This window comes from Arvicanthis niloticus, chromosome 25 (assembly GCF_011762505.2).
Source record: "Arvicanthis niloticus isolate mArvNil1 chromosome 25, mArvNil1.pat.X, whole genome shotgun sequence".
Taxonomy (NCBI): Eukaryota; Metazoa; Chordata; class Mammalia; order Rodentia; family Muridae; genus Arvicanthis; species Arvicanthis niloticus.
Genome location: NC_133433.1, coordinates 34,485,723 through 34,513,345, shown reverse-complemented (window position 1 = coordinate 34,513,345; position 27,623 = coordinate 34,485,723). Strand labels below are relative to the sequence as shown.

Below are 27,623 nucleotides of genomic sequence, written 5' to 3'. Positions count from 1 at the left end.
ACAGTGTCTCTCATTGTTCTTCAGCTTACTTATTAGGATGGGCTGGTTGGCCAAAGAGACCTGTGGTTCTCTTGTTCCTGTCATCCCAACATTGGGATTACAAATGTGTGCCACCTCTATCCAGCATATTTATATGGGTTCTGGGGATCAGGCTCAGGTCCCTCCTACTCTAGAGGAAAGCACTAAACCAACTGAGCCATCCTTCCGAATCTCAACCAGAAGGATTTTCTTTATTGGTAACATGGGTCAAAGACCAACTGTGTTTGTTCTTATTGTGTGACATCTGTATGTACTGATTATGAGGGGTTTTCTTTTCATCCACTGAAGGATGCTCAACTTGATCTGTCCAACACACTTGTACTATAAGAACTATCTCAACCTCAATAGAACAGTACTATTGTTATGATAAGATATAATGTAAGATATTATGTTATTGATCACAAGAGAATTAGGTCCTGAGGCTTTTATCCTCTATTTGGGATAAGTTGGCAATAGTCCATATCAAAAGGTTGATTGGTTTATGTGACAGTTTGAAACTAAAATGGAGATTTATTTGCTTTATAGTAAACTGGTATTATACAATAGCATGTGTGTGTGTGTGTGTGTGTGTGTGTGTGTGTGTGTGTTTTCCTTATAGAACTTTGGTGTTATAAATATTTTCTCCTACTAAGTGTGTATCTACTGTTAGGCCACATAATAGTTTCTTTTATGAAATTATAGTTATTTACTCCTCAGCTTTTGAGTGTATACTAAACAGAGTTCAGTTGAAAATTTTAGATGGAAATTTTAGTCTAGTGAACAATGATGGACTTCCTCCATGAATTATTTCTCCAAGACACTGTCTGGAGAACTTCAAGCATCTGGAAACAAAAATGATCTAACATCTCCTTCCTGTTTTAGAAATCTGACCTGCTTTGTGGTTTTCTGTGGTTATTTGATCCTCGGAGCACATTTTCATCCCATGTTTGAGCCCATTTTAGGATCTCTAACTTTGATTCATACACACCTCGTAAACAGACTTTTGCTTATTCGTTATTTTGTATGGGTGTTTGTCTGCATGTATACTTTTGTGTACCAAGTACATGCCTGGTGCCCATGGAGGCCGTGAGAGGGTTCACAGATGATAAGGTACCATATGGATACTGCAAATTGAACCTAGGTTCTTTGCAAGAGCAGAAAGTTCTCTTAACTGCTAAGCCTTTGCTTAAGCCCCTCACATTCACTTTAAATAAAAAATGATGCAGTTCTCTCTATAGTGTTTACTTGGTGTAAGCCAGTATATATGTAGTCCACTGATCAAAGTGATATATGAATCAGAATGGTGATGTTAAAATGGCAATATTTGAGTTTGTTGAATATTTATTTTTTCTTAAAAAATATTTTTGTTTTTTTAAAGCATTAGCATAAGGAGATATACTACTTATCATATCTAACTTAGATAGCCTTTAAAGAACTCTTAAAAGTATTCAGAGACTCTCTGAGCACAGAGGTACATATCTTTAATCCCAGCACTTGGGAGACCGAGCCAACCTGGCCTACACAGTAAGTCCTAAGTAAGCCAAGGTTACATAGTAAGACTCTGTGTCAAAAATAGAATAAAATAAAAATAGTTAAATAATCAGAGACTCAAAGATGCTTGAGGAGGAGGAAGAAATGTGATTTGACTACACTCAAATTGTATTCCAGATGTTATTGACAAGTTCAACACCATGGCCATTATCGACGGCAAGAAGGAGCATGTGAGTCTGACAGTGGACAACGTCCACCTCGAGTACGGGGTTGTATATGAGTATGACAGCACGGCGGGCACAAAGTGCAATGTGGTGGAGAAGATGGTGGAGCCCAAAGGGTTCTTCAGCCTAACTGCCAAGGTACAAGTGACTCTGGGACATTAAGAGTCTTCTACCTAAACTCTGAAACCACCCCCACTTTATCATACCAAATGACTGTTCCTGCTACGGAGATAACCCATTTAACTCTTCCCATTATTCATTGTGGACCAGATTCCTTTTATTGACCATAGGAGCTGAGTGTTGGGTTAGGTGAGCCTCCCACCCAGGCAAGGCTTAGCCTATATAGTAAAGAGTTTGCTCGATCTGTTTGCTACACTCCTAGTTCAGCCCAAAGAATGGATTTCAGGTAGTTGTTATGAGAGGTTTTTGAATGTACATTATTTATGAGTGCTTCATGTCATGAAATAAAAAAATTCAAATCCCTTAATTGCCCAAATGTTGGAAAACATAAAAGCCACTTTGTAAATACATCCACTAATGTCTAATTGTTGTTTGTAAATAATAATGTCAGATGGTTCTTAGGTGAAAGCAAGGTAGAGAAAGAGGAAGATCTTTAAATCTGAATGAAACAAGTCAATCTCCTGGTTTTGTTTTGTTTTGTTGTTTGTTTGTTTGTTTGTTTGTTTTCCTAATAGATCCAGATGTGCCCTCTTCACATCTGGCTTTAATATTCCAGTTGACTTTTTTTATTATCCTGTGAGAACTTTGATTTTACTAGTTGGAGAGATAAGATACAGCTTCTTTACCTTTATTTTTTTAACTATTGTTTCAAATATGTATAGTTGAAATGCTACTTATTTATCATTCATTTAAAAAATTTAAGTAGGAAAATTAATGTAGTGATTCAAAGGAGGTATTTTAAAATAATCATGTTTTAATCTTCTAAACATTAATTTAAGGACACATTCTGATGTTAAACCGTTGTAAGCATCTTGTATGTTTTCAAAATTTAGCCCTTTCTGAACAATAATGTCTTATTAAATAGGACCCATGTAAGATCTTAGGATTAGGTGATAACAATTATATTACTTTATTGTTTAGCTATATCCACTTGGCAAATATTAAATGGGATTTTCTATGTGTGTGACAGTATAAGTTAGTGTGATAACTCGAAGTTAAAACAGACACTGAGGAGCACACACTGTTGATGGTGAAACATGCCCTGACATTTCCAGACCTGTGAGCAGGTGAACCTGTAGTCCACATTCAGTGTATCTGGGAAGCAGGGCTGGAAAGAGATGAAGCATTGCATTTCACACATCTCACAGAGTTAGGGAAATCTTGCGTCATCAGAAATTTTCAGTGAGCCAAACTACAGGGAGATGTTCATATACATGTATGTGCACATTCACAGAGCCTTAACTTGACTGCAACACATGAAAGACTGCTCATTGAAAATGTCATTCTGATGCTTTTATCTGGAACTTTTATCAGCTAGAGTTCAGGCACTGAAAAAGGATCATTATATAATGAACCAGGATACTTTCCTTTTATTTCCATTCTTAAAAGGCTAATGTGAACTTCCTTTATTCTTTTTTTTAAATTATTGAACATAGATTTCTTTCATACAATAGATGCTGATTACAGTCACCCCTCCTCCTGCTCTTCCAGATCCTTCTACTTCCCATTCACCCCAATCCATACCCCCTTTGTCCTTCTTTCTTTTATCCTCTCTCTCTCTCTCTCTCTCTCTCTCTCTCTCTCTCTCTCTCTCTCTTTTCTTTCTCTTATTAAAAGTCAACCAGGCATTAATAATAATAATAATAATAATAATAATAATAATAATAATATCAGAAAAAGACAAAATAATTAAAACAAAACAAACATAGGGGAAGACAAAGCAGCAGGAGCACATGGAGACCATGGAACACACATTCTCACACACAGAAAATTCATTAAAAGAAAATCACAAGCCATAATACATAAGTTAAAGATCTGTAAGCAAAAATAAATGTACAATGCCTAGACGAAGCATTGTGAACACTTGTTATTTTTTAGCCTTTCAGCAGACAGTTTGTTGGCCTTGTTTGCTTGGCCTGTCTAAGTAAGAAGGATATCAATGCTTTTTCTTAGTGTGTTGTTGTTAATATTGTTGTTGATCTACCATGAAATTGATGGGGTGGGGGTGGGGTGGAGTAGTCATAGTGAGTGTTTGAGGTAGATGTTCAGGAGATGAGTACCTATATCATAGCGAGAGCTCATTGATCCAGCAGGAAGTCTTTGAAGTCTGCTTGGCTCCCTGGGCAGGCTTTCATCATTCAGAGATGGTGAAACTTGAGATTCCAAACAGACAAGTCAGTTTACAGATTGTGCCTCATGAAACTAAACCTGGGTATCTACAGTGCTAGCCTATGAAAATTGTATGTGCTCTCTTTTGAAGTTCCTTTCCTCTTCTTTTGTGTTTATCACTACAGATTCTGGAAGCCCTAGCAAAAAGTGATGAACATTTTGTCCAAAACTGCAGCAGCCTTAATTCTTTGAATGAAGTGATTGCCACTGACCTTCAGAATAAATTCAGCAGCATGTGCAGTGAGAGAATCGAACATGTGTGCCACAGAATATCCAGCTATGGGAGGGTAAATAGTCTGCATTTACATGAAATTGTTATTGAAGTTATTCCTTTTGAGCCACATTCCAATCAGACTCTAATATCCTCTTTAATATGTGTTATGGATTCATTTGTTGAAATAATAACATTTATATCATTTTCTTGGTCACTTGTCTGTTGCTGTAAGAAAATGCTTGAGGCTAAGTAGGGTTTTGTTTGTTTGTTTTTTGTTTTGTTTTTCTTTCCTTCATAGTCTTTTCCACATATACTATGGCTTCCAGTGTTATGATTTTATAGGATTTCTGTGTGTATGAATGTGTGTGTGTCTTTGTGCCTGCATGTGTTTCTTGTGCTTTTTCTTTGCTTTTTTTTCCTTCTGATAGTTTGCTTGTTTCATGTTATTCTGGTTTGTTTGATTTTATCTTGTTTTCTTTTTTAATTGTTTTCTTTTACCTTTTTTAGATGCTCATTTGTATTCTAATGTGAAAAAGAGAGAAAGAAAGAAAGAAAGAAAGAAAGAAAGAAAGAAAGAAAGAAAGAGTGTGAATTTGGATTGGTGAGGGATATCTAGGAGGAGTTGAGAGAGAAAATTGTAATTAAAATATATTGTATAAAAAGTCTATTTTCAATAAAAACTAACAAATAGATGAGGGGAAAGTAAACAAGAAAAAGAGACTATGAAAATAGATCTCCAGATCCTATGTAGTTGCTAAAATTGAGTGCTGTTTCTGTCCTGCCTCATGATAGCCTACATGAAAAGGGGAGTAATCTCCTATACTCTTATCAAAATCCCTGTGAGCTATGTATGGATGTAAGTGTATGCATGACTGTCCTATTTAAGGCTATTACTGCTGTGATGAAACTCTATGACTAGAAACAACTTGGGGAGGAAAAGGTTTATTTGGCTGTTCATCATAGAAGGCAGTCAGGACAGGAAATCAAATAAGGCAGGAACCTGGAGGCAAGACTTAAAGCAGAGGTCATGGAGGGGTGCAGCTTACTAGCTTGCTCCCCATGGCTACTCAACATTCTTTCTTATAGAACCCAGGATCACCAGACCAAGGATGATATCACTCACAATGGCCTGCCCATCAATTGAAAATTAAATCAAATGCCCTACAAGGTGGCACATACACCCTGATCTTATTTTAGCAGTTTCTCAGTTGAGGTTCCTTCTTCTCAGATGTCTTTAGTCTGTGTCAAGTTGACATCAAGCTATCCAGCACAATAGACATTTTTGGGCTCATTTTCTAAAGGAGATCTTTCCTACCAGATTTTGTTTTTTAATTTTTCAGAATTCATGTTTGAATACTGTATTTATAGCATTCTTATTCCTTGCCCTTCCCCATGCTTCCTCTCCCCCATCTTAAATTCATAACGCCTTCCTCCCACTGTGTGTGTGTGTATGTGTGTGTGTGTGTGTGTGTGTCTACTACTGAGCCCATTTGGCAATGCTTGTATGTACCTATGTTTATGGCTGATGTTTTGGGGTTGGATAATCTATCATGGAGTTTGTACTTGAAGATAACTGTTTCTCTGTCTGAAACCATTAATTGCCTATAGCACTCATTAATGGTTATAGCCTTGTGAAAGGTCTCCCATCTATATTGTTTAAGCAACCATACTTTTGAGTGTAACCATCCCTCTCATGTCTGGAACACAGTATCTAGCAGTAGATTTCCTATTCATCTGGGTCCTAGAGTCTTTCTTCCCTCTTTTCTGCAATGTTCCTTGACTCAAGGATGTAGAAGTTACATTGTAGCTGTACCAATTGAGGCTGGGTACCCCACATCACTTATTCTGTTCATTTGAGCAGTTATCACATCATGTTTTGTAGAGGCAACACCAAGAAGTATCTTAGGCATACTCATAGACAGGCCTCTGCAAAGAATTAGTGACAAAGAATGGGTTATTTTATGTAGCAGTTCATAGGTCATTGGCTCTATGTTTCATAATAAAATGAGAGTATTTTTTTAAAGATGGGCCAGGAAGAAAAGGGAAATACTGGCATGCTCCTACATGTTGCCAATAGAGGTACAAGAAAAGAAAACTCCTGTCCTCTTACACTTAGCACTCAATTGAAAAAGAAAGACCAAAATAGATGAAACAAGCATGGCCATGCTGCTAGGACTCCACCCAGATGATGGAGCACCCTTGCAGCTCACATCTGGCTTTCATGAGGTGCTACTAGAGCTCTGTAGGACACAACATGTTTTGTCTAGCTATTAGAGACATCAGGCAATGTGTGAAACAGTTTACAGAATTATTTTTACATGGTGTGTGTGTCTGTGTGTGCCACATATGTGTGAATAATTGCAAAGGCCAGAAAAGGTCATTAGGTTCCCCTAGACTTTGAGTTACAGAGGGTTGTGAGCCACTAGTGTGGGTGCAGGAAACTGAACTTTCATCCTCTAGGATATCAGCAAGAACCCTTAATACATGCACCAATCTTTCCAGCTAACTGTGTGTGTGTGTGTGTGTGTATAATCATACTAATCAGTGAGATGAGATATACATTTCCTCTTTCATTGATAAAGTAATTGAAGTTCTGAGTTATCAGGGAACTTGCCCAGTGGTGCACAGCTGGCCAGGGCACTGGCATTTGAAGCTTGCTATCTTTTTATTCTTTTAAGTAACACTTTATCATCAATGGCATGAAAGCAGAATACACAACTAACTTCTGGTTGATCCCACCTATAAAGCCCAGCCATCTGGCAGGATGTATGGGAAGCCCAGCCATCTTGCCACTCTGGACCAACACCTCTACAGCTTGCTGCTGGGTCTGCACAGACTCCTGCTTTGGGTGGCTTTCTGATGGTGCTTGGGATAATCCCATCTTCTTCCACCCATGACTACCTATAGCTAGCTATACTGTTTTGTTGACTTGCCTACTTTTAAAACTCTGCTTCTTGTTCTAGGGTGCCTTCTATCAAGTCTTTCTGTTAGGCTCTCTCAGCTCCTGGGACCAATGGGGCCAAGTGCTATGAAGTTATATGTCACTGAGGTTTATTCTAACACTTAACTTACCCTTCCAGTGTCAGCTGAGCCATATACAGTTGCTGCCTATATACTTTGCTTCATTTGGATATTTGGGTTTTGAAATAAATTCTAACATTACAATCTATTCTTACCTTGTTCATAAAGACATGTCTTAATTTTCTTTTGATTTTGTTAGGAAGGATGCATGTGAGATGTCTGAGTCATTGCTGTGAGTTCAACTGGTTTCCACTTCTTCTGTAACTTGCAGTTCTCTCGGGTGCTGAAGAACAGAGCCTGGCCCACCTTTAAGCAGGCCAAACCTAAGATCTCCCCGCTGCACAGCAGTGATTTCTGCCCGACCAACTGCCATGTCAATGTGATGGAAGTTTCTTATCCGAAAACATCAACTTCCCTGGGGAGTGCCTTCGGTGTGCAGCTGGATAGTAGGAAACATAATTCTCATGATAAAGAAAATAAATCTGTGGAGCCAGGTATTTTGTCAAGTCATGAATATGAATTTTTTAAAAAAAAAATGTATAGCTAGCTATGCCTGCACCTTAAAATTTGGTAGATTCCCAGTGTGCAAGGAAGACAATCTTTTCAGAAGGAAACGATTCCTAACTATACTTGCTTAGATTATTTCATATAAATATATAAAGACAGTTGACACTTTTAGTATTTCCCCTGAAGAAGGGCAATTGCTCTTGCTTTCCTTATGTATGTGGCTTATCTTGCTCTGAAAAGTTCTTACCTGAAATGATTCTATAGCTTTAAGAACAGTACAGGAGGTACAGGAGAAGAGTGCACGGGGCTGCAATGAATCACTCCAATAGGACAAGCAAATTAACTATATTTATAGACTTTAATAACAATGCCTCACAAATTTTAACTTCTGAATTAAGTTTCACACTGAATTGACATATTCTTATACATGAGCTTGGGCTTCCAAAATGGGCTGGAGTCCATAAGCAGAAGTTAAATGATGGAATGATTTCAACTCCTCAGGGAAACTGAGCCCCATGGTGTACATTCAACACACAATCACAACCATGGCAGCTCCTTCGGGCCTGTCGCTGGGACACAAGGATGGCCATGGCCTCCGGTATTTGCTGAAAGAAGAAGACTTAGAAACTCAAGACATTTATCACAAACTCCTGGGCAAGCTCCAGACCGCACTGAAGGAGATGGAGATGTGTGTTTGTCAAATCGATGAGTAAGTATGCTATGTTGTGCACAGAGGTTTGCGGAAACACAGAGATATGCAAGGCATCATTTTTGAAAAATACGTTCATTATTGTGAGAATTTTTGTGCTGACCATAAAGATCTTTGTCATTCTACCTTATAATGCTATAAAATAACAATTCATAGGGATAGAAATGTTAAATAATCATTTAATTTAAAGAGAATGAATGACCCAAGAAGAATGCTAAGTCTCATTATAAAACATTATATCAGAATGTTAAAAGCTGGGCCCAGGACACAAGTCTGTAGCCCCAGCTACACATGGAGCCAAGGCAAGAGGATTACAAGTTTGAGGCCAGTCTGTGCTACATAGGGAACTCATGACCAGCCTGGGAAACTTTGTACGACCCTGTCTCAAAATAGAAAGTGATAAGAAAGGGACCTAAGGGGGATAGATGAGTGGTAGAACATTTGCCTACATGCATGAGACCTATTCAATTCCAAGTACCAAACAGGTACACTTAAAAGCATCCTAAGAGGGTATGGTCATTTCCTTGTTGTGTTCTATTTTGCAGTTCGGGAAACAATTTGAATATGTCTTTGGCAGAGATGTTCATGTGCGGTACATAGTATAGCATATAACAAATACTTGGCATGTATTAAATGAGTTAAAGCAAAACTATGTGTTTCTAAGATCAATTCTTTTTTCCTACTCGGATTGAATTAAGGGAACAATAACTTGGAAGCTTAGCTAAGATTAGATGGAAGCAATTCAGGAGCTACTTTGTAACCTGACTCATTGGCTTTTTTTACATTGGTACCTAGGATGCCTGTGCTCCACATGGGAGCATGTCATATTCTGCTGCGTGTTTATGTCTCCAGCTAGGGGTTCAGTACCATGGAGAAAAAAATGGGTTTTGGAAAAGTTTAATTTCTCAGGCATAGAAGTAAATGTATAGTGTAGTAGTAGTAAATTTCAATATATTGAAAATATAGAAATTAATAAGAAAAGTAATCAATGTAGCACAGAATATGCTTGCTCATGCTTTCAAGGAGTAGACATTAATATATTTAGACCTGAGGAGATTCTGAAAGTTATATAGAGGCCCTTATCCTATATACTTTATGAAGTTGTTGAATTGCTAGCAGATGTGAAGTAAATTTAGAACATATTCTACGCTTCATTTTTTATATATTTTTAATTTATTATTCTCTCTTATATTACATCCCAACTGCAGTTTTCCCTTCCTTCTGTCCTGCCATTCCTCACCCTCACCCCCACCCAACCCACTTAGCCTGTATTTCTCTTCAGAAAAGGGCAGGCCTCCCAGGGATATGGGATACCAACCAAACATGGTGTATCGAGTTACAGTAAGACTATGCATCTCCCCTCATGTTAAGGTTGGGCAAGGCAACTCAGTATGAGAAGATGGGTCTCAAAAGCAGGCAGAAGATTCAGAGACAGTGCCTGCACCAACTATTAGGAGTTTTATAAGATCAAACTACACTATCATACCATACCATATATGCAGAGCACCTAGATTAGACACATGCAGGCTCCCTGTTTGACAGTTTAGTTTCTGTGAGTCTCTGTGAACGCAGGTTTGTTGATTCTGTGAGTTTTCCTGTGGTGTCCTTGACCTCTCTGGCTCCTACAATCCTTCCTTCTCAGTTTTAGCAGGATTCCTGACTTCCACCTAATGTTTGGCTATAGGTCTTTGCATCTGTTTCTATCAGTTGCTGGATGAAGCCTCTCTGACGGCAATGGTGCAGGACACCAATCTATGAGGATAGCAGACTATCATTAAGAATCATTTCATGGGACTGGAAAAAGGTTAATAATTATTTCATGGAGCTCAGAGGTTAAGAACACTGCATGCTCTTCTAATGGTCCTAAGTTCAATTTCTAGCAACCACATGGTGGCTCATAACCATCTATAACATAATCTGATGCAGGCACACATGCAGGCACAGCACTGTATAAAATAAATGAATAAATCTTTAAAATAATACTACCATCAAAAAAGAACCATTCTATATAACTTTTTTTGTCATTCATGTTTGGTTCTATCCTAGGTCTCTGGGTTTTTCAAGCCTCTGGGTCCTGGCCTCCCAGGTGGTGTTAGACTTTTGACATGGGTCTCAACCTTGGGTAGTTGCTGGTTGGGCACTCTCTCAATTGCTGCACCACCTCTACTCCAGCATATCATGTAGGCAGATTCATGTTTCTCCTACTTGAGTTCTGCTTGCCACTTAAGCTTCTCTGGGTCTGTGGATTGGAACCTGGTTACCCTTTCCTTACAGCTAATATTCATTTATAAGTGACTATATACCATGTTTGTTTTTCTGTGTCTGGCTTACCTCACTCAGGATGATTTTTTTTTCTAGTTCCATTCATTTGCCTACAAATGTCATGGTGTTATTTCTTTTAACAACTGAGTAAGACTACATTGTATAACTATGACTCATTTTCTTACTCTATTCTTCAGTTGAGGGACATCTAGGTTGTTTCCAGTTTCTGGCTATTATGAATAAAAGTGCTATGAACATAGTTGAGTGTCCTTGTAGTAAGACAGAGCATCCATTGGGTATATGCCCAGGAGTGGTATAAACAGGGTCTTGAGGTAGATAGATTCACAATTTTCTGAGATTTTGACTTCTTGTCCAAATTGTATCTCCTTGATCATCTTCTGTTTTCTTATTGCTCTAGCTAAGACTTCAAGTTTTAAACTGAGGAGGTGTGGGACACAATGGACAACCATTTATTTATTTATTTATTTATTTATTATTCAGATTTTAGTGCATTTAATTTCTCTCCATTTAAATTGATGTTGGTTATGTGATCTGCTTTTATTATGTTGACATACATCATTATATCCAGAATTTCTCCAGGAAATCATGAAGCAGTATTTGATTTCATTAAAGTCCTTTTCTGTATCAAATAAGATGATCATGTAATTTTGTCGTTAGCTTTTTTTATATGGTGGATTATATTTGTAGATTTATATATGTTGAACCGTCCCTGAGAATTTTTGCATCTGTGTTTATAAGGGAAATTGGTCTATAAATTTATGTTTTTGGTTGGGTCTTGTTGAGGTTTAGATATCAGGCAAATTAGGGCCTCATAAAAATGAATTGGGCCATGTTTCTTCTGTTTCAATTTTGTGAAATAATTTGAGGAGTATTGGCATTAATCTATAAAGTATGCCTTTATGATTCTTTGGAGTTCTTGTTGTCTTATTGTTATGTCCCTCTTTTGTTGCTAATTTTGTTTGTTTGGATGATCTCCCTTTTTTTACTTAAATTGGATAATGTTTGTCACTCTTACAATTTTTTTTTAAACAACTCTTTGTTTCATTGATTCTTAGTATTGTTTTGCTTGTTTGTTTCTATTTTATTGGTTTCTGACCAGAGTTTGTTTGTTTCTTGTCATGTACTTCTTTGGGATGTGATTTCTTCTATTCTAGATTTTTCAGATATGCTATCAAGTTGCTAGTATAAGATCTTCTCACTTTTCTCGAGTTGTTTGTTTTTTTATATTTTATATTTTATATTTTAATGTAGGCTCTTTATGCTATGGACTTGTTTCTTAGAACTACTGTCACTGTCTCCCTTAACTTTAGGTATTTTGTATATTCATTTTCATTCAATTCTGGAGGGTATTTTGTTCTTTTCTTAATTTCTGGCTGGACCCATTTTTCATTCATCAAAGAGTTGTTTAGTTTCTATTAATTTGTAAGCTTTCTCCTGCTTCTTTATGTGTTGATATCTAGCCTTAATTCATGGTCTGATAGGATGCAGGGTATTATTTCAATTTTCATGTATCTGTTGAGACTTGCTTTATGTCCAAGTCATGTGGTCAATATTGGAGAACCTTGAGGTGCAGAGAAGTAGGTAAATTCTGCTGTGTGTTTGAGTTAAATTTTTTGTAAGTATCTATTAGTTCCATTTGTTATATGTCAGTTAGGTCCAGTCTCCACTGGTTTTTCTGGATGACCTGTCTATTGGTGAGCGTGCATCTGGGGAAGTCTTCCACTGTCAGTATGAACAGTCAGAATGTGATTTGCTGTGGTAGTGTTTAATTTACCAACTTGGGTGCCCTTGTGCTTGTTGCCTAGATGTTAAAAATCAGAATCCCTTCTTAGTGGATTTTTCCTATTCAGTGTTCTTCCGTATATCTATTGATTAATTTTGGCTTGAAGTCTATTTTGTCAAATATTACAATATTATTATAAATGGTTACACCAGCTTGTTTCTTAGGTCCATTTGTTTGGAAAATCTTTTCTCCAACCCTTTATTCTGAGGTAATATTTATCCTTGATGTTTAGATGTGTTTTTTTTTGGGGGGGGGGTACAGCAGAAGGGTAGATCCGGTTTCTCTATTCTCTCTCTCTCTCTCTCTCTCTCTCTCTCTCTCTCTCTCTCTTAAATTGGAAAGTTGACACCATTTGATGCTGATAGCTATCAGTGAGCAGTGTTCATTGTTTCCTGTTATTTTGTTGTTGCTGTTGTTATTGTGTGTGTGTGTGTGTGTGTGTGTGTGTGTGTGTGTGTGTGTGCAAATGCATGGATATGTGTATGAGCTTCCTCTCTTTTGATTTTGGTCTTCTGGGATTATTTATTCCTACTGTTTTCTTGGCTGTAATTAGAGATATAGGACTTAAATTTGATTTTATTATGGAATATCTTATTTCCATCATCTATAGTGAATAAAAGCTTTGCTCTCTATAGTAGTCTGGACTGGCATCTTTGGACTTTTTAGCACATCTTTCCAGGCTCTCCTACCCTTTAGAATTTTCATTCAGAAATCATGTATAATTCAAATAGGTCTGTCCTTATATGTTATCTTGTATTTTTCTTTTGTAGCTTTTAATATTTTTCTTTGTAGATTTAGTGTTTAGATTATTATGTGCCAAGGTCCAGTGTATTTTCCGGTCCAGTGTATTTGGTGTTCTGTCTGCTTCTTTTACCTAGATAGGTATCTTCTTCATTAGGTTAGAGGAATTTTCTTTGATGATATATTTTTTTTTTAAAAAATTGTTTCTTTGATCTAGATTTCTCCTTCTTTCTCCTTTACCACTTTTTTGGGTTGGTCTTTTCATAGTATATCACATTTTCTAGATGTTTTGGGCTATGAGGGCTTTTTTGTATGGTTGGTTTATTTTTTTGTTTTTTTTTTTTTAAAGAACATATTTATATAGCTGTTTTAAGGTCTTTTATTTTCTCTCATGTTTCAGCTGTGTTAGAATATTCAAGACCTGCTGTGGTTGTATTTCTGAACTTTAGTGGAGACATATTGTCCTGGCTATTATTTATTATGTATTTATTCTGGTGTCTAGGCATGTGGGAACTGGAAGATTGTAATTCTAGGTGATGATATCTGGTTTTCTATTTGTTGAATGTGTGTCTATTACCTTTGTTTATGTTTCCTCTCTGGTTCTTAGAAGAGTACAGTGCCTGTATTTTGCCTGGTAGGAAACTCTACTGGGGTACTGATAGATGTGTATACTAGGGTTTCTAGGTAACTTTGTTTCTGAATGTTAGAAGCTATTGTTTAGAATCAAGGCTAAGTGGGTGACCTGAGGGGAAGGATAACAAGATTAAGGAAAGCAAGGGTGTTCCCCAGGAACTGCTTATTTAATACATTTGAAATGGGTGCAGAGTGAAGAGCAACCACATCAGAATGACGTTTGCTGCAGAGCTGGGGTGAGATGGAGAGATGAGATTTGGAAGAGCAGAGGGGAGAGGTGAGCATTTTCACTTAGTCTACCTGCTTCCCTGGCTAGAATGGCCTGTGGGTTCCCAGGGAGTCCCTGCTGGAGTAGGGGGCTGGGATAAGCAATGTGTTTGGCAGAGGCGGTTAGTAGGAGAAGATCTGTGGGATGGAGTAGATATGGGGCGGGTGGGGCTGCTATCTGTATTCTGCTGCAAAGCTAAGGATGAGCCTGGGGGATTCGATCTGGAAGAACGGAGGATGGGATGGATATCTCTCGTCAGCCTACCAGCTTCCCTGGCAGGAATTCAAGTAGATATATTTTTGAGGGGAAAAACCATGAAATAAGGCATTGCTTTGCTTATTTTTTTATCCTTATATTTAAGAAACTAATTTTAGCAATGGCTATGTTTCAGTGAACTGAAACTAATTAAGATGATACATTTTCAGTTGAAAGTCCTCCATTCTGTTATGGTGAAAAGCTTTGCCCAGTTCTGTGTGCTTACTTAAACAGCAACAAGAAATACACAATAGCTGGAGAAGTGAATTTGGTCTTCTTCATGAACACCATGTAATTTAATTCTAAATATAAACATTTTTCACATAATTTCATCTGCAGCATGATCTCTTTAAAACAATACAGTTGTCCAAATGCCTGGGTTCCCTGTTGCCCTTAGTATTCAGAGATGCTTCAGTGTTGTTCAGCTTAACTAATTATGTGAAAGGCTTGTTACCAGATCATTTTCTCACCATGTAGTGATTAGTATTGGTGAGGATGAAGAAGCAGATGCTGAGACAGCAATAGGGAAATTGCCTCAGATCTTGTAGCCAGTCAGCCTTTCGAGGTTACCTATTCCCATGAGGGACCTGTTATTGAAGTTGTCTTACTTTGATATCTGCATACCCCATCTCTCCATCTTTTCTTATCAGCATGTAGACATTTTACTAAGTCTTTCTACTTAGTTTCAATTCCACAGATGAAAAGTAGATAAACGTTCTTTGCAGTAATATGAAAGAAGGGGGATGTTGCCAATTTCATGAAGGCTTGGTGGTTTTTTTTACACTCTTGAGAGGCCGAATGATTTTTGTGTTTACATGTGTCATTTGTAGTGAGTTACATGTGGATATAAGTGAGAGCAAGGACAATGGTCCAAAATTCTTGATGAGAGTTTATAATAGATATAAACTTGCATATTGTTCCTAGCATAGACCAGCAAATGGGGAGATTGTGGGCAGTGCATGGAAGATGGGAACCTTGAGAACCACCCTAGTGCAGCAGACACACCAAGATTGAGTGAGGAGCTACTCCCCGGCAGGAAGTTAACACTTAAGTACTTCCAGTAGTGACAGTGAAATTATGTTTGAACCATTTTGCTCGTAAATGTACAAACAGAAGTGTACCTTCCGAAAAATCACTCCACGTGCTGCTGTGGGAGGTGCACTGTGTTTTTATATTCACTGACATGTCTCATTATTGTAGCTCTACGTGATAGCTGCATGAGAAGGTTTTTCCAAATTACCTCTAATTTAAATGTTTCTAAGACTGAATTGTAATTTTCTGATGTGTAAGCCATTTTCATCCCTTCTCCCACCAGGGTTCTTCCCCTGACAACAAAGTGTCATCTAACTTTCCAGTTCATCAAGCTAGAATCCAAATATTACCTTCGCTTTCTGTCTGTTTTTTTCTCCACTTTTAGTACCTCTTTAGCCTGTTATACCTCATAATAAGTCCCTGCATGTCATGCTAGACTGAGTCACTGTCATCACCAGTGAGGACTGGTGTCACCAGAGTGTTGCCCAGCTGAGCCTCTCTGATGCATCCTACATTCAGCAGATGCCAGAGAAATCCAATGTGGTAAATTTGCCTAGTATCCTGCTAAAACCATACACAGCATTACTTGTAGTTAAATTATACTTGTTACATGGTATCCAATGGAGATTGTACCCTAAACCCTGGGCAGATACCAAAATCTCAAGATGCTCTAATGCTTTACACAAAATGGCAAAAGATTTATGTATAACTCACACTTTTTCTTTTACATATCAAATCACCTATAGATTACTTATAATGCTTAATACAATATAAGTAAGTAGTTGTCATATCTTAGTGTCTAAGGAATAACAGAGAAAAATGTTGCACACGTGCAATGCAGGTAGGATTTTTTTTAAGGAATATTTTTAATGTGTAGTTGGTGATTGAGTCCATGGATATGGGAACACACAGACCCAGATAGCCAACAGTAGTATCAAGTGCGCTTTTCTAGCCTGCAAGCTTCTACATGACTCAGCCCAAGTGCATCTCACTGAATTCCAGCTTTACTGTACACATTCCATCCCTGAAAAATGACAACTAAAGTCCTACATGAAGGTGCTCTGCTTGTTGGACTCTGAATCTGAGGAGGTCTACATGACCAGCCAATCACTTGGACTTTCCAGGTCAAGCTAAGAAAGATTCATAGGGAGAAAGTAGATGCTTCTCCTTTCTGGACACTCTAGCCTTTCTGCTGATATCTGTTTTCCACTCAACATTACTGTATTATATCCCTCAGATTGTTCACAGGGACATTAAAGATTTCCCAGGAATACCTGAAACAAGGATTTTTTTGCTCGTTCTTCATGTCTACCTTGAGCCACAAGGTCACTATTGTGCACTGTCCTCACTGACAGGAGCAGCCAAGTGCCCCTTTACCTAGAATGCTACTGATTGTTATGCAAGAGAAAGGAATAAGCTGGTTTTACATAGGCATATGGTATTCTACTATAAGTAACCACACATCATATCACATCATCTTACACTAGCTAAAGCAATTCACATAGACATATTTATCCTCAGAGAACAAGGAAGATGTCTCCTCCCACTTGGACACGTACACCAGAGACCACACAGCTTCTTCAGTTTATAAGACCCATGCAGAGATGGTAAATGTTGTCTAATTTATAAAGTGTATGTATGTATATGTGTGTGTTTATGTATGTATGTATGTATGTATGTATGTATGTACGTACGTGACAATGTAACAATGTATGTCTATCATTGCAACAACCCCTGCTAAAATAGAATTAACACCTACTTATAATGTAGACTTAAGCGATTTAAATAATTAAATTTAAGAATGATAAATTGGACTTAAGTGAATTAATAACTAGTCCATATTCACTATTTTTATCATGAGAACTCAACCAGAGCTAGATGTTATGATGATGATATTTTAGAACACAGGCAGATGTGTGATACAATACCCAAAAGTCTTCATCAATCAGTGCTTAACCTGTAGGAAACTGTTCTGGAGTAGGATTCTGCTGAGAAATCAATTAATTGGACCTTTGGTAGATAGCTGCATGTTCTCAATGGGTGAAAGGAAAGGGAATATTTTTTGCCTGCACACAAAAATATATGTGCAAAATTATATATGTGCTTTATTGTTGCTTCTCAGAATCTAGAAATGTTGTCTGTGATTTTTTCCCCGTCATTCATTTTATTTGTAAGCTTAAATACTTATTCTCAGAGGGTCAGAAAAAAAGCACATTGCAACTGTTTAAAATCTGAATACAATTCTTATTACTGTGAGAACACTATTTATGCTCAGCTCCATGACTTCTAATTTAAAATACCCACAAGCGCAGATGAGAACTCCTGCATGCCTTTCCTGCTTAGTATGCAGAGTTCATCTGTCTCTACAGTAGGAGCTTGGGTAATTGGAGTTAGTCTAATGTTTCCATCTTTGGGGTGGAGGAAGGAGTAAATAAATGTACAGTCTGTCTTACAAAACAAAGAAGCATGTTTTTATATAGGGAAACTCTTTAAAAATAATTGATCACTTTGGGTTATTGAAAATGTTCATAGGGAGTTTTGAGCAACACAAGGGCATTCTCCAGTTTTCACCGGTGTCTAAAACTATAAAATGCCACATGTTGCCCAAGCATCATTGCACCATGAGACATCTCCCTAGCAAACTATGTGAACTGTAGCTGTCAGTTGACTCTAGTGGGCCATGCACACGTTGAGCAAGCAAGTGCTCTACGGTTGAGCCATGCCCAAGCACGGCGCCATCTTTTCTTCTATCTATTTTCTAGAAATGTGTGCTTGTCCCCATTCGATGAATTATAAAGCTAGCTGTTTCTTGCTTCCTGCCGGTGAAATTGACATTCCAACAAGGCAGAGGCTTTTGTTGAAGACTGTATTTACACTACCAAGATCCCAACATGTTTTTCATCAGTAAAATTTCTTTCTCTAGGTTTACTCAATGTATGGCATTGGATTTGATATATTATATAAAATGTATATGAGAGGTGTGGGCATTATTGTCTTGAAATTCCAAAAAAAAGAGAATGTTTTGCATTTTTATGAACAAATGAGTATACAGATAAAGTGCAGTTGGTTGGAACTGAGTGTCATAGGTATTTTATAAATGTCACTATGATTATTGGGTAGAAAAATCATCTATAGGCTGTTATTTCAGGTGTATTTTAATTCATCTTGTAAGTTTGTAGCATGCTATTCGATAATAAAACCCAATTTTAATTTTGCCTAATTTTGATGGTTCTAACAGAAGCATTACATAGTCAAACTTTTAGCCTTAGAATCGCAATTGACTTTTACACCAACTCAAGACGTTATACCCTTGAGCGAAACTGAGAACTCTTTCTTGGGCAGATTTGTGCATTTCATCCTGGCTGGACTGTGAATGCAAGTAGCCCTACGTCCTCTTAGCCTTACACTGAATGTCTACCTGCTTAGTATCTTTAATCCAGTGTGTCCAGGGTGCCTGCCTGTTAGAACAGGGAGACACTGATCAATTCTCTCTAACAAATAGTTAATGGTGAAGACAGACTTCAGAGGGTATCTTTGTTTTTAAGTTAAGAGGATAAGTCAGGGAGGCTTATTAAAGCCTGGCTAATGGTTGCAGTTAGTAGTTCCTTGCACGACTTTTCCTGAGGAGGCAGAAACTAGTGTCTGAACTCCCAATACAGTACCAACGCCAGGCCAAAGAATTGGTTCTACTCAAGTCTATCCTGGTAAAAGAATGGTTTTATTTGGGCTAGTTATGGGGATGTATGCACGAAAGTTACTTTCAGGAGTAGGGATGACTCATGGCTGCATTATGGAAAGGCCAGTTCTAGCAAGGTGTGATGCCTAACAAAAACTGCATCCTTGGAACTTCCCACAGAGCTTGAAAGCAGCTCCATATGAAGGCTCATCTCTCTCTAGCCTTCCTTTGCTGGTTTTAGAGCCTTCACTGAGGACTTGTGAATTGTTATGTTTCAAGACCTTCCTGAACCTTGTAAGTTTCCTTAACCTGCTGAGCCTTATGAGCCTATTTCAATTCAGAGGAAGTAGCTACACTATAATGCTAGTGGTACTAATGCAAGAGGGAATAGGTAACAAGTGTTGTACACCAGAACATTACGTCCTTTTTCTTCTGATTGCAGCCATGGGGCATAGGTACTTCTTATTCCCATCATCTAACTGTCAGAGAGAACCACCATAATTAGTTCTGATAACAAAGGTCAGATGGTCAGACCAGGATTTGAACACAGCCTTCTAGTCTCATTGTGTGCTGTTCTGTTACTTCTGAGTATTGAGTAGTAAATCTGAGCTTCCTATGATGCATTTTGCACGCAGATAATATTTGACATGAAACACAGAAGCCTTCTGGAAATATTTGTAAGCTATCACATTTAGCAAATAAAAGACTTATCTGTTTTAGCTAGTTTCAAAACATGCACTTATGTTCTAAAAAAAATGTCACATTGCAGCCTTCTGTCTTCAATAACATATTCTCCTAAGATGGAGCGGAAGACAACAGAGTCTGTGATACCAATGGATAGCGACAACGAGAAGGGAGAGAGAAATAGCAAACGGGTCTGTTTTAATGTAGCAGGAGATGAACAAGAGGATTCAGGTCATGATACAGTCAGCAACAGAGACTCGTACAGGTAAGCTGCTTCTCAGGTTCATTTCATTAACAGACTCAAGTGAGTGAGAATTGGTATTTTGCTCAAAGGTTTAAAACATATTAACGTTTTTTTTTTTGTTTTTGTTTTTGTTTTTTTTTTTTTTTTTTGTTTTTTGTTTTTTGTTTTTTTTTTTTTTTTTTCTGTCTCAAAATAACCACCCATTGAAGAAGGACAACGTCTTCCCTCTATGTCTCCTTGTGTGGCCTCCCATTATAGATCCCCTTCTTATGGAACAGTAGTCATGCTAAGACTTTACAAAGACTATTTTCTTAAATATGGTCACATTTTGAGGTACTAAGTATTAGATTTTAACTTCAGAATTTTGGGTTAACACAATTTGTTCAGTACCCCTTTCTGCTCAATGGCTCTTCTCAAGAGTTCCATCCCTGAAAGTGCTTTTTCCTCCAAAACCTCCCCAGAATTATCACTGAGTACTTTTGCAGCTAGTCACATGAACTAAGTGTGAGGCCTCATGTGAGACCTTCAGTTGTATCAGTTGAAGGAAACAATGTTCAGTCTTGTTCATAGGATTTTAAAATGGAAAAATTATATAAGTAGTAATTATATCAAAATTATTCTCATCACATAGAGTTATCGTAAGCTATTAATTAATGGTCTTTTAAATACATAGTTTTAACATTTTAGAATTTAAAATAATCTGCTACAGCAGCCTGGAGTGGCAGATTTCTAGGAGCTCCATTTAACCCATAAGGACCATGTAATTATCTTTCTTAATCGGTCTGCCATTCTAAGTTTTATTTTTCCAAAGAGGATTTAACAATGACATCAAAATTGATTATTCTTGGAAATTCAATAATGAGTTAAACACCGGTACTATTTCATTTACTTCTACCTTCTGAAAGTACCAGCATGTTCCACAATAGGAGTCTGTTCTTTCTTTTCACTGGGAAACGATGTTTCTAAAAATACTTTGTACCTCACATACCAGTTATCAGATAATTAAAATTACCCTCACAGTCTCCCTGTGGACTATGATAGAAAATTTAAATAGGAATTTAAAGTCAAGTCCCTTTTTCTTATTCCAAGGGGTTAAAAAAAATTCTCCTGTGCTGTTTCTAAACCCCAAATTATTTTCATATTGAGCAACACTGAAAATGTTCTTTCTGTAGACATTCTTCATTTTTAGTGTTTTACTGTGCTGTGTTGTCCTTGGAGACAGATGAGGTTACTACTCTGGGGAGCTCTAGGTGTTTGTCACCTGTCACCAATAAGTTAGTGTTTAAACTACCAGAAAGGGTTAAAATAGAAAAGTTATGAAACAGGCTTTGTTTTTGTCAGAAACTTATCTAACCACTGTTATTAAATAGATAATGTAGAATCTTAGGTAGGCTGGCTCCTGGTTTTATAACCAGACAATTTCAAAAATTTACTCAGGAATCAATTATAAAACAAGAAAATTTGAAATGTTTGAATTTGAAAGAGTGCTTCTAAAAACTCTGATAAATTGACCTGGACAGGTCTCTCTTTCTCATAATGTTATACAGAACACACTTATACATGTGTCTGAGGCACAGGTTTGTATGGTAAAAAATAGCAGGAAGATATGGGCATTCTTTCTTTAGCATACAAAGCAACGAGTTTCATTATGACTCCTACATCCCTCTGCTCTGCTCCTGTTTGACTTTTACTATCCCTCTCTTGCATTCGCAGTGGAATACCTACCTGGGCAAGCATGTTCTTAAAGCAACATATGGATTTTTTTTTTTTTTTTTTTGCAGTGACTGCAACAGCAACAGGAATTCCATTGCCTCCTTCACGAGTATCTGCAGCAGCCAGTGCAGTTCCTACTTCCACAGTGATGAGATGGACTCAGGTGAGTGTGGTAGACAGCTTGTTCTTCGATGTTAGTAATGTCCAAGATGCCTGTAAGAGGGAGTTTAATTTCTTGAATCCACATGCATCTTCAATTTTATTAGTCATTCTTCATAGCCGTTGCCTTGTGACCGATAAAGCGAGTTTCCAAATCCCAGTTATAAGAACAGTACATTTAAAAGTGTTATTTAACTTATAGCTTCTGATTTTCCTGTTCATTGTGAAAGGTTTAGGTACACTGGAAATGAGTTTTAGTAAAAACACTGGACATGCATGCTTGGGAGGAGTATGAGAAGACATTTCAGCCCAAGGATGTTTTTTAGGAGGCACAGATACCTGAGAACCTTATATATAGTCAACAAGGAAAAGGGACGTGAGAAAAATACAGGTTGATGCTTTCTGCTCCCTGTGATGGGCATTCCTCTGGTTACTTCAGGACTATGATCCAACTGACTTTTCTGCTCTCTGAGATGTGATACCATTTTTTTCTGATGTGGGATGAGAGCTCATTTTTAATTGTTTGTATGTTATCACATATGAAACTATTTCAATGTGTTAAAATGGGATGGGGGTTTTGTCTTATTTTTTCATATAGGTGATGAGCTTCCTATCAGTGTCCGGATATCTCATGATAAACAGGACAAGATACATACTTGCCTGGAGCAGCTCTTCAGCCAGGTGTGATGGGAGAGTTGGGGGTCTTTTTTTTCCCAAATTAAAGGTTAGAAATCTTTAAATGCAAAGAGCTTGGAAAAAGACTATAAATGTCTCTATCTGTCTCTTGGTCTTTGTTGCTTTAAAAGAGGCATTCTTACAACAACTAACCTAAAGGATGCTTGTAAATACCAAGTGTTTTATAGACAACTGTACAGCAAACTAAAAAGTACTGCACACACAGGAGATGCCTTCAGGAGTATTTTTAAGCTTTCTGAATGTTTCCTGGCTTCTTGCTTAGTGTTAGTTCTAGTTTTAAAAATTGCACAATTGTCTGGACTTCCATGTTAGGAGTTTGATTTTATAAAATGTTTCATAATCATAATTAAAATGTATAGTATTGAAGGTTTTAACACTTTGAAAATAATTCTGGGTTTTTTAAAAGTAAGTTCTAAAGTTTCACTTACTTTGGTGAAGTGCATTTTTATTTGGTAACTGTTTATCAATTTATAAAGGTCTAGGAAGAATTGGAAATATTTAAGTGAGAGGATGAGTTTATTATAATATTTTGCTTAATGATAAGCGTCACTCGCATTGTGAGTTTTCAGAACCATTTATCTAAGAAAATATTTTATAAGATATATTCATATATATGTTTATACTCACATAATCATATATATTATGTATAATGGATTCATATAACACTCAGAAATCTACCCTTGATAGATGGATTCAATAACCAACCTCTTGAAAGGGCAAGCTGTTGTAAGGGCCTTTGAGCAAACCAAGTATCTCACCCCAGGTCGAGGATTACAAGGTATGTTTGACATAAATACCAGATGATAGCGTAAAATAGGCAACATAGTCATAAAGGAAAAATATAAGAGGATAATGTTTGTTGTTTTTGTTCCATAATTCTCTATTTCTGTTTGGATCATTTGTGAAAAATATTAACAATCACTATACTATCTTTTCTAAACTTTTTATGTTTCTTTAAAAGTTTAAAGCACTTAATTCCTCTAGAGGCAAAACCAGAAAGGCATGAATTAAAGTAACAGAAGACTTAAGGGTTTTTTTTTTTGCAGAGGAAAATGGCCTAGCTGGCCATATCCCATGTAGGGGAAGGGGCTCACAAGTGTTGAATTGACAGGTAGGCGTCAAACAGAGCACAGCAAAACAGCCTTTGCAGATCTCTGTTTCAGTATTTACAACAGAGCTTCTGCCTAAAATTGCTTCCTGGTTGGATTATCTCAAGAAAATAGCAATGAGCTTTATTTATTTATTTTTTTTTAGAGGTAGCACACTTTCTGTTGTAATTTCACTAAAAAAATTATAAATGCTATTCTAGAACAGTAAAATGGACAAAAGCAAGCAAATTATGAAGCCAGTGGCCTTGACATTGATGTGAGATTTTCCGTATTTGACTAGAATTCCAACAGGAAATGGAGGCAAAGCTGAGTTGCCCTAGGAGGTTGCGGCTCCACCTCAAGCAGGATCCTTGGAATCTTCCCAGCGGCGTCCGGGCTCTTGCGCAGAGCATCAGAAAATATGTTGAAGGTCAGTAGGAAAGGCAAGGAACATTGTGATACAGTGATACAGTGGTATCAGTGATAATCACTTTAAAAGCCTGTAAAACCAGAGTCTTGTAATGCTCCATTGCTTTTTGCAGTGATTCCCATTCTAAGCAAATAAGAGGAATGGAGTAGGTGAGGCAGGAGGAGATAGAGGAGGAATAGGCTTGAAGACCCTGCAGACTGTATCATGGAGATGATTCTAAAGGAACAGACCATCATGCATAGACAAATGAAACACCGTGAACTTGATAGTTTGGAATTAGAAATAATTATAGAGAAAAATATGAGGAATTAACAAAAAGCACATGAAGCTTAATTTTTAATAGGAAGCCTAAAAAAGTCTTCTGTATATCTGTGTGAGAGTCAGTTAATGCCATAGGTTACATCAGTAGTTTTGAAAGTTTTGGCCTTGGCTGATGCTCTCTGGCTGCCATGACCTTGTTTAGGTGTCATCCCCAAATTGTCACAACCTCTAAGTTAGAGACCAGGCCTGGAGATGTGTTTTATTCTCATGTCTGTAGGAGCACCACTGGCATGTGGTGGGCAGAGAGCAGGGGTGACGCTGAGCCCAGGACCACGTGCAGGGCGGCCACTCACCACACAGGATCATTTACCCTCAAATATTGGCAGCACTAAATTTGAAAATTGTGCACAGCAAACATCATGCCCATGCTTATAGTTTTATGTCTTAGCTCTTCACTTGACACTTAGCTGTAAGAAATGGTATTCAGCAAGACGCTAATAAGAGTCCAACTTTAGGGTAAGTTAGAAAAAATGTTCTATTTTGCCATCAGGTAACCAGCTCCTCTTGTCTGATACGAGTCTGAGCAGCCAGTTTACCTTTCATGTCTCAGTTCCTCATTTAGTGAGTATTATCCTAGGATATTAAGTCTTCTGCATAGAAATACACCCAGATATAGCAAGCGGATGGAGGGATGTGGATGGAACAGACCCCCAGATAAATAACAGATCTTTTATTCAATGATGAAATGTTTTATTATTTGTAACTGGAATTCTTGGCTATATTTTAATTTTATGTCTTAATACTGTGGTTTCCTGGGACACTTATCATATTTCATTTGATGAAGATTCTGAATCAAAACTGCCCCAATTAATGAATATTTAAAAAACGAATGGGGTTAAAAGACACATTAGGGAATCGAAGCACATGCTTTATAGAGGGGAAGCCATATTTTTTCGAAATAGTTAACTCTCTGTAACATAATGTACCCAGTAGTTGTAAATTCATAGATCTTCTCACCATCTTTTGAGGTTTTGATGGTGATAAAAAAAAAAAAACAGATTTAATAGCATTTGTTTTTCAAATAAGCACAGTACTGATTAGAAATGCACATACTTCTAAAAATTTGTTTAGTTACTTTAAAAAGATACACATTTATAATGTAGGAACAAGCTCACTGAAAAAAAACACTTTTAAATTTTAAATTATTATCTCAAGTTGAATTTTTATACTCTTTGTTTCCTAAGGCACACTTGGAAGTCATAGATTTAGATTGACTTATCATTTGCTTGTTGATTTGATTGATTGATTGATTGATTGATTGATTGATTGATGTTGTGAACACTGGTCCTACCCTTGGCCATGAGACTTCAGCAGCTGGTTCAGTTTGGTTATATGTCCTAAGACTCTTAAAGTCAAGGGCCTTGTGCAAATTTTAGTTCTGTCTATTTTTTTTTTTTTGAAGCTCATTTAAGATGCACTTACTTTGGGTAAAACGCCAATTGTCTTATGTAAATGATTCTTTAAAACACAATTAAAAACCAATTTATTTACCATTCATTGCTTCAGCCTACTACCTACCGGGCTGTTCCAGGGACAGGGTAAGCTGCCATTATTTTCAAAATAGTTGTTGTAATGTGGAATATCCCCAGGTAATCTCCCAGCCCCTTGCCACTTTGTTCCACTTACTTCAGCACAATTTTCATCCTCCTTTCAAACTGAAGGCAATGATGTAATAGATGGAGCCCCATGGATATAATAGGTAAAAATTTCAGATATTCATACAAATGTGTGTTCTACGTGTGTCAACAGAGCAATTCCATTTATGTTCCCTGATATCTGTCTTATAATTTATACCAAATATGGTATCAGAATATCATGACTCTGTGACTTTTATTTAAGAAGAATTGCTACAATGCTACAATGCCATTCCAATGTTAGATGAGCATTTACTTATCCATACATAGCCTACTGGACTGGGAGGGGGTGGAGAAGATAATAGACAATAGCTAACTTTAATGGTAACTGATTTAAGATGTCACGAAAACCGTCTCCTGCTTAATTCTTCAGCTAAGCAGTCTCCCAGCTATATTGAAGTACATTTACTTTGCTCAATTAGTATTACATAACCTTTCCTTGGAAGATATAAAAACATGCCCTATCACCCCAAATAGAATAATGGTGGGCCAAAGAAAGATTCTCTCCAGATCCAGCCTAATGAACCAGTGAGTTTATTGGGGCTAATTCCAGGAACATGGTCTAGGACAACTCACAGGACTATGGGTGATTTGCCAACATCTGCATCACCAGAAAGCCAACCCCAGCCTGTGTGATAGATGGCTATATTCCCTGCACAACTTTCAGGCAGCCATGTTTCTGAAGAACTTTCTCTCCTCTGAGAGGTTTCCTGCTGACACAGTTAATGGGAGAGCCTTTGGAAGTCTAATTTTCCTAAGCTTTTGGAATCTGCTAAGTTTCTTGTGAGTTTAAGAGGCACTCTTGCTCCATGAGGGAGTATTTCACATGCTCTGTAACTGGTGTAATTTTCTCCTCTTCTTTTCTTTTAAAAATTGTATTCTTTTAAAGATCTATTTTTTCCCAGATACCTACTTCTCCTTCCTTCCTTCCTTCCTTCCTTCCTTCCTTCCTTCCTTCCTTCCTTCTTTCCTTCCTTCCTTCCTTCCTTCCTTCCTTCCTGCCTTCCTTCCTTCCTTCCTTCCTTCTTTCTTTCTCTCTCTCTTTCTTTCCTTTTTTTCTTTCTTTCCTGTATTTCTCTCAATATCTTAAAGCATACTTTTTCATTATCTTGCCTTCACAATGCTAATTTTCTATTCTCCTCTCTGTGTTTTCTGATTTGTACACCCTAATACCAAGAATCACATTAGTAGTTCATTCTTCTGCCCTAGAGCCTTGTAAGTGATTTTCTCTTTGATGAGTCTAAACTCATCCGTATAATGTTATAAGCTACTTTTTACTTGAACTTCATAATTGTATCCCAGTTCTGGTGTCTTAACGGTATGATAACAATCTCTGTGCTAGATGACTGCATTATTTGTTATTCACTTTCTGATGTATGTCTTTGCTGACACTATTTCCAATGATGTTCTGTCTCCCTGGTGGTCTAAACTTAAGTTCCTGTGAAGCGTT

The 27,623-nt window shown here is 37.3% G+C and overlaps 1 protein-coding gene across 3 annotated transcripts in view; it reads left to right on the top strand.

Moving 5' to 3' along the window:
* Prex2 (phosphatidylinositol-3,4,5-trisphosphate dependent Rac exchange factor 2) overlaps nucleotides 1-27,623 on the top strand; it is a 301,586-nt gene that overhangs the window by 141,377 nt on the left and 132,586 nt on the right. For all 3 annotated transcript variants that reach the window (XM_076924369.1, XM_076924368.1, XM_076924370.1), the window contains exons 22-30: nucleotides 1,687-1,871; nucleotides 4,208-4,369; nucleotides 7,589-7,811; nucleotides 8,326-8,533; nucleotides 19,974-20,153; nucleotides 21,914-22,008; nucleotides 22,603-22,685; nucleotides 23,388-23,478; nucleotides 24,090-24,218. In XM_076924369.1, coding sequence (XP_076780484.1) covers nucleotides 1,687-1,871; nucleotides 4,208-4,369; nucleotides 7,589-7,811; nucleotides 8,326-8,533; nucleotides 19,974-20,153; nucleotides 21,914-22,008; nucleotides 22,603-22,685; nucleotides 23,388-23,478; nucleotides 24,090-24,218 — 1,356 coding nt within the window. The remainder of the gene's footprint in view (nucleotides 1-1,686; nucleotides 1,872-4,207; nucleotides 4,370-7,588; nucleotides 7,812-8,325; nucleotides 8,534-19,973; nucleotides 20,154-21,913; nucleotides 22,009-22,602; nucleotides 22,686-23,387; nucleotides 23,479-24,089; nucleotides 24,219-27,623) is intronic.